At 43.4% G+C, this 7,500-nt stretch overlaps 1 protein-coding gene across 1 annotated transcript in view; it reads right to left on the bottom strand.

Moving 5' to 3' along the window:
• LOC127918472 (mitogen-activated protein kinase kinase kinase kinase 5-like) overlaps positions 1 to 7,500 on the bottom strand; it is a 13,066-nt gene that overhangs the window by 4,107 nt on the left and 1,459 nt on the right. The window contains exons 2-3 of the mRNA XM_052501747.1: positions 3,540 to 3,604; positions 1,286 to 1,341 (exon numbers count right to left, since the gene is read on the bottom strand). Coding sequence (XP_052357707.1) covers positions 1,286 to 1,341; positions 3,540 to 3,604 — 121 coding nt within the window. The remainder of the gene's footprint in view (positions 1 to 1,285; positions 1,342 to 3,539; positions 3,605 to 7,500) is intronic.

The following is a 7,500-nucleotide window of genomic DNA, read 5'->3' as shown; positions in this document are numbered from 1 at the left end:
CATAAAGACAGAGAGAGCCATGTTATCCCAAACCCTGTGAACACAAAGACAGACAGAGCCATGTTATCCCAAACCCTGTGAACATAAAGACAGACAGAGCCATGTTATCCCAAACCCTGTGAACATAAAGACAGAGAGAGCCATGTTATCCCAAACCCTGTGAACATAAAGACAGAGAGAGCCATGTTATCCCAAACCCTGTGAACACAAATATATATTATATTATTATTATTATATTATTATTATATATTATATTATTATTATTATATATTATTTTATTATTATTATATTATGTTAGAGTGTTAGAGACTTGGTTAAAATGGCAAACTCGGGACTCAACCAGAAGTTTAAATTTCCTGGTTTCATGGACCCAGATTAAACCTAGGTCTGACCTGAACTGTGTTCGAATACTCATACTAACCGCACGAAGCTTACTATCGAGTATGTAGTATGCTTATTGGTCATAGTATGGATATAGTTAGTATGCCAAAAGTTCCCGGATGTCTTACTACATTCGCCAAAATACGAAGTATACAAGCAGGGGACACTATTTACGTGGTTTTAGGGCCCATAATGCAATTCTTCAGAAAATGGGCGTGGCTTCAGAACATTTTCAGATTTGACGAAGATACGCTAAGTGGATACAAATTAATTGCTGACAAATGTCAAGAAAATATACAATATATATAATATATTAATATATAATATTATATAATAATAATATAATATATATATAATATTGAGCAACGTAATAACGTAAACAACTTTTCAAATAAGTTAGGCTACACGTTGTTAGCTACGCTAGCCTTACAAACCGCATAGCATATCATTAGAGCAGTTGCTTGTATGCACCCGGTACGTTAGCTATGCTACATAACTAGAGTTAGCTGGCTGCTTAACTAACGTTAGCTGGCTACTTAACTAACGTTAGCTGGCTACTTAACTAACGTTAACTAACGCTGGCTACTTAACTAACGTTAGCTAGCTACTTTAAGGACATTAGTCCATTGTTGATATAATCCCAATTTTTGTTGCATGTCATACTATGCAAACTGCATCATACCAGTTGTATTTCTGTATAATGAAAGTTATATATCTTGTTGTGCGTATCAATCGTCTCTGAGTAGGATTGCTGATCTAGGATCAGGGCCTGCCTATGCACGTAACCTCATTCACTGTGACGTGAAAGGCACAACTCTGATCCTAAAATCAGTACTCCTGCTCGAGACTGCCCCAGGAGTAGGCAGAATCTGTGTCAAGGAAACCTGTACCTAAGTGTAATTACCTGTATGGTCTCTCTGCATACGTAGGCTATCTGCAGCTCTGATAGGGGACCCGTCACTGACAAATTAAAAAAAAAAGACAAACAAGATGGTTATGCTGCCCTAAAGGCCATTTGTATAGTTTAATATATATATATATATTAAGGGTCAGATAGGATTATGTCTGTAATCTCTAACCACGAGGCTACCCTGCCGCCTCTACGCTCTAACCACGAGGCTACCCTGCCGCATCTCGCCTAACCACACGAGGCTACCCTGCCGCTCTAACCACGAGGCTACCCTGCCGCCTCTACGCTCTAACCACGAGGCTACCCTGCCGCCTCTACGCTCTAACCACGAGGCTACCCTGCCGCCCACGCTCTAACCACGAGGCTACCCTGCCGCCTCTACGCTCTAACCACGAGGCTACCCTGCCGCCTCTACGCTCTAACCACGAGGCTACCCTGCCGCCTCTACGCTCTAACCACTAGGTTACCTGCCGCTCCTACAGTCCCACTAGGCTGCCCTGCCGCCTCTACGCTCTAACCACGAGGCTACCCTGCCGCCTCTACGCTCTAACCACGGTGGCTGCCCTGCCGCCCTACAGTCTAACCACTAGGCTACCCTGCCGCCTCTACGCTCAACCACTAGGCTACCTGCCACCTCTACAGTCTAACCACTAGGCTACCTGCCGCCCTCCGCTCTAACCACTAGGCTACCCTGCCGCCTCTACGCTCTAACCACTAGGCTACCCTGCCGCCTCTACGCTCTAACCACTCTACCTGCCGCCTCCTACCTAACCACTAGGCTACCCTGCCGCCTCTACACTCTAACCACTAGGCTACCCTGCCGCCTCTACACTCTAACCACTGGCTACCTGCCGCCTCTACACTCTAACCACTAGGCTACCTGCCGCCTCTACACTCTAACCACTAGGCTACACTATAACCACTAGGCTACCCTGCCGCCTCTACACTCTAACCACGAGGCTACCTGCCGCCCCTACAGTCTAACAACTAGGCTACCCTGCCGCCCCTACAGTCTAACCACTAGGCTACCTGCCGCCTCTACACTCTAACCACTAGGCTACCCTGCCACCTCTGCACTCTAACCACTAGGCTACCCTGCCACCTCTACACTCTAACCACTAGGCTACCTCCCACCTCTACACTCTAACCACTAGGCTACCTGCCGCCTCTACACTCTAACCACTAGGCTACCCATAACAAACAGTGTGATCATACCATACGGGGAGAGATGAAACATTTAAATAATAAATAAATAAACCATCATTTATAAGCAGCTGATAATTTGACTGTATAACTGTGATGATATGCGAGAGAGAGAGAGACAGAGAGAAGAGACAGAGACAGAGAGAGAGAGGAGACAGAGAGAGAGAGGAGACAGAGAGAGGAGACAGAGGAGACAGAGAGAGAGAGGAGAGAGAGAGAGGAGACAAAGGAGACAGAGAGAGAGGAGACAGAGAGAGAGAGAGACAGAGAGAGAGGAGACAGAGAGAGACACAGAGAGAGAGGACAGAGAGAGAGAGACAGAGAGAGAGGAGACAGAGAGAGAGGAGACAGAGAGAGAGGAGACAGAGAGAGAGAGGAGACAGAGGAGAGGAGACAGAGGAGACAGAGAGAGAGGAGACAGAGAGAGAGGAGACAGAGAGAGAGAGACAGAGAGAGAGAGGAGACAGAGAGAGAGAGGAGACAGAGAGAGAGAGAGAGGAGACAGAGAGAGAGAGGAGACAGAGAGAGAGAGGAGACAGAGAGAGAGAGGAGACGGAGAGAGAGAGGAGACAGAGAGAGAGGAGACAGAGGAGACAGAGAGAGAGAGACAGAGAGAGAGGGAGAGAGAGAGGAGACAGAGGAGAAAGAGAGAGAGGAGGAGAGAGGAGACAGAGAGAGAGGAGACAGAGAGAGAGGAGACAGAGAGAGAGGAGACAGAGAGAGAGAGGAGACAGAGAGAGAGAGGAGACAGAGAGAGAGGAGACAGAGAGAGGAGAGACAGAGAGAGAGAGAGAGAGAGGAGAAAGAGAGAGAGGAGACAGAGAGACAGAGGAGACAGAGAGTGAGGAGACAGAGACAGAGGAGACAGAGGAGACAGAGACAGAGAGGAGACAGAGGAGACAGAGAGAGGAGACAGAGACAGAGGAGACAGAGGAGACAGAGAGAGAGGAGACAGAGAGAGAGGAGACAGAGGAGACAGAGAGAGAGGAGAGAGAGAGAGGAGACAGAGAGAGAGGAGACAGAGAGAGAGGAGACAGTAACACACCATGATATATGTCCTGTAGAGATCCTCCCCCACAGTACTCCATACAGATCCACAGCTTGTCGCGGCTGATCCAGGGAGGGAGAAGAGACAGTTAGGGGCACAGGGGACAGTTAGGGGCACAGGGGACAGTTAGGGGCACAGGGGACAGTTAGGCGCACAGGGGACAGTTAGGCGCACAGGGGACAGTTAGGCGCACAGGGGACAGTTAGGCGCACAGGGGACAGTTAGGCGCACAGGGGACAGTTAGGCGCACAGGGGACAGTTAGGAGCACAGGGGACAGTTAGGAGCACAGGGGACAGTTAGGAGCAGTAAAACAGACTAGGGGTGTATTCATTAGTGCAAAACGTGTTGCAATGAAAACTAGCGTGTCTTATTTGAAAAGTTCAGGTAGGTCCTTCTCCGTTTCAGTCTGTTTGCCTCTGTTTGGTTCCTAGGGAATAACCCCAGAGTTTACAATATACACAGCTAAATAGTTGGCAGAACATGACGTAGACACAAAAGACCAAGAACAATATTAGGGCAGTATAAAAAAATAAAAAATCATTCTCTCCCCAGATTCTGTTTTCTCCGTTTAGTTTTTCCAGGTTTTCGCTTTAAAAATCACATCAGGAGACCACCTTTGAGGTTTGGGAAAAATCATTTATTTATTTATTTTTGGGTGTATTCAACTGCACACCAGCCAGAGACCGTTGTCTGGTTAACAATGTTTCTGTAGCTTCCATGTGATTGCAGAGTTTGCAAAACAAAATGGCCACCGGATTGATGCAGCAAAAAAAAAAAAATCATGATATCATTCCGCCAGGTAGGCAAAGGCTATTTTAATATAATAATAATAATATATGCCATTTAGCAGACGCTTTTATCCAAAGCGACTTACAGTCATGTGTGCATACATTCTACGTATGGGTGGTCCCGGGAATCGAACCCACTACCCTGGCGTTACAAGCGCCATGCTCTACCAACTGAGCTACAGAAGGACCACATTTTGTAGTTAACATTTCATTGACTGATTTCATTACATTTAGCATCATGGCTAACAGCTACACAAAGCGGTAGACAAACACAGACGGATATTCCTGTGATTTCATTACATTTAGCATCATGGCTAACAGCTACACAAAGCGGTAGACAAACACACAGACGGATATTCCTGTGATTTCATTACATTTTAGCATCATGGCTAACAGCTACACAAAGCGGTAGACAAACACACAGACGGATATTCCTGTGATTTCATTACATTTAGCATCATGGCTAACAGCTACACAAAGCGGTAGACAAACACACAGACGGATATTCCTGTGATTTCATTACATTTAGCATCATGGCTAACAGCTACACAAAGCGGTAGACAAACACACAGACCGATATTCCTGTGATGTTGTCTCTTCAGGAAGTTGAAGGAAAAGACGAATAGCTGATGCATTTTGTTCATGTCTTGTGATAATCTTGGACATATTTATGCATTTTCTAATTAATTCAATGCATTTAGTTAATTTCCTACTAAATTCAATAATTGTTTTTATATTGTTGAGTTCCATTTTAATGTCTGGGTTTCTTAATTCCGTCCGCGTTCTCAGCAACGTGAATTTTATAGGGCCCTAAATCAGATTTTCTCTGATGATGCCAACTATGAGAAATAGATAACTGCCAGGGAAACATTGCTGCGAGAGCGATTCAATCCGCAAGTCATCCCAAAGATATTTGTCAGATGCGATGTAGGACGGAGAAGTACGGATGTCGATTAAGGCAGTGTCCCGCACCTCTCTGATTCAGAGGGTTAAATGTTAAAGACACATTTCAGTTGAAGACATTCAAGTTGTACAACTGACTAGGTATCTCACCTTTCCCTTTCCTTTTACAGTAAACCTCTCAGATCTGACTGTACTGAAGGCTACATTATTAAAGAGTAGCACAGTAAACCTCTCAGATCTGACTGTACTGAAGACTACATTATTAAAGTACACAGTAAACCTCTCAGATCTGACTGTACTGAAGACTACATTATCAAAGTACAGTAAACCTCTCAGATCTGACAGTACTGAAGACTACATTATTAAAAAGTAGCACAGTAAACCTCTCAGATCTGACTGTACTGAAGACTACATTATTAAAGAGTAGCACAGTAAACCTCTCAGATCTGACTGTACTGAAGACTACATTATCAAAGTACAGTAAACCTCTCAGATCTGACTGTACTGAAGGCTACATTATTAAAGAGTAGCACAGTAAACCTCTCAGATCTGACTGTACTGAAGACTACATTATTAAAGAGTAGCACAGTAAACCTCTCAGATCTGACTGTACTGAAGACTACATTATCAAAGTACAGTAAACCTCTCAGATCTGACTGTACTGAAGACTACATTATTAAAGAGTAGCACGGTAAACCTCTCAGATCTGACTGTACTGAAGACTACATTATTAAAGAGTAGCACAGTAAACCTCTCAGATCTGACAGTACTGAAGACTACATTATTAAAGAGTAGCACGGTAAAACCTCTCAGATCTGACTGTACTGAAGACTACATTATTAAAGTACAGTAAACCTCTCAGATCTGACTGTACTGAAGACTACATTATCAAAGTACAGTAAACCTCTCAGATCTGACTGTACTGAAGAATACATTATTAAAGAGTAGCACGGTAAACCTCTCAGATCTGACTGTACTAAAGACTACATTATTAAAGAGTAGCACAGTAAACCTCTCAGATCTGACTGTACTGAAGACTACATTATTAAAGAGTAGCACAGTAAACCTCTCAGATCTGACTGTACTGAAGACTACATTATTAAAGAGTAGCACAGCCTCTCAGATCTGACTGTACTGAAGACTACATTATTAAAGAGTAGCACAGTAAACCTCTCAGATCTGACTCTGAAGGCTACATTAAAAGACACGGTAAACCTCTCAGATCTGACTGTACTGAAGATACATTATTAAAGAGTAGCACAGTAAACCTCTCAGATCTGACAGTACTGAAGACTACTTTATTAAAGAGTAGCACATTAAACCTCTCAGATCTGACTGTACTGAAGACTACATTATTAAAGAGTAGCACAGTAAACCTCTCAGATCTGACTGTACTGAAGACTACATTATTAAAGAGTAGCACAGTAAACCTCTCAGATCTGACTGTACTGAAGGCTACATTATTAAAGAGTAGCACAGTAAACCTCTCAGATCTGACAGTACTGAAGACTACATTATTAAGAGTAGCACACTTCCTCAACCTCTCAGATCTGACAGTACTGAAGACTACATTATTAAAGTGAGTGCACAGTAAACCTCTCAGATCTGACTGTACTGAAGACTACATTATTAAAGAGTAGCACAGTAAACCTCTCAGATCTGACTGTACTGAAGGCTACATTATTAAAGAGTAGCACAGTAAACCTCTCAGATCTGACAGTACTGAAGACTACATTATTAAAGAGTACTGGCAGTAAACCTCTCAGTCTGACAGTACTGAAGACTACATTATTAAAGAGCACAGTAAACCTCTCAGATCTGACTGTACTGAAGGCTACATTATTAAAGGTAGCACAGTAAACCTCTCAGATCTGACAGTACTGAAGACTACTTTATTAAAGAGTAGCTAAACCTCTCAGATCTGACTGTACTGAAGACTACATGGTAAACCTCTCAGATCTGACTGTACTGAAGACTACATTATTAAAGAGAGTAAACCTCTGGGATCTGACTGTACTGAAGACTACATTATTAAAGAGTAGCACAGTAAACCTCTCAGATCTGACTGTACTGAAGACTACATTATTAAAGAGTAGCACAGTAAACCTTGGATCTGACTGTACTGAAGGCTACATTATTAAAGAGTAGCACAGTAAACCTTTTCTTATAGCTTACCTGGTTCTAAAAATACCTCTAGTCTGGTATCAACTATCACTCTCAAGTCAGCTACAGACTATCACTTCCTCAAGTCACTGGTTCTGCAACG

Source organism: Oncorhynchus keta, unplaced genomic scaffold (assembly GCF_023373465.1).
Source record: "Oncorhynchus keta strain PuntledgeMale-10-30-2019 unplaced genomic scaffold, Oket_V2 Un_contig_14288_pilon_pilon, whole genome shotgun sequence".
Lineage (NCBI taxonomy): Eukaryota > Metazoa > Chordata > Actinopteri > Salmoniformes > Salmonidae > Oncorhynchus > Oncorhynchus keta.
This window is presented reverse-complemented; position numbering and strand designations above follow the sequence as displayed.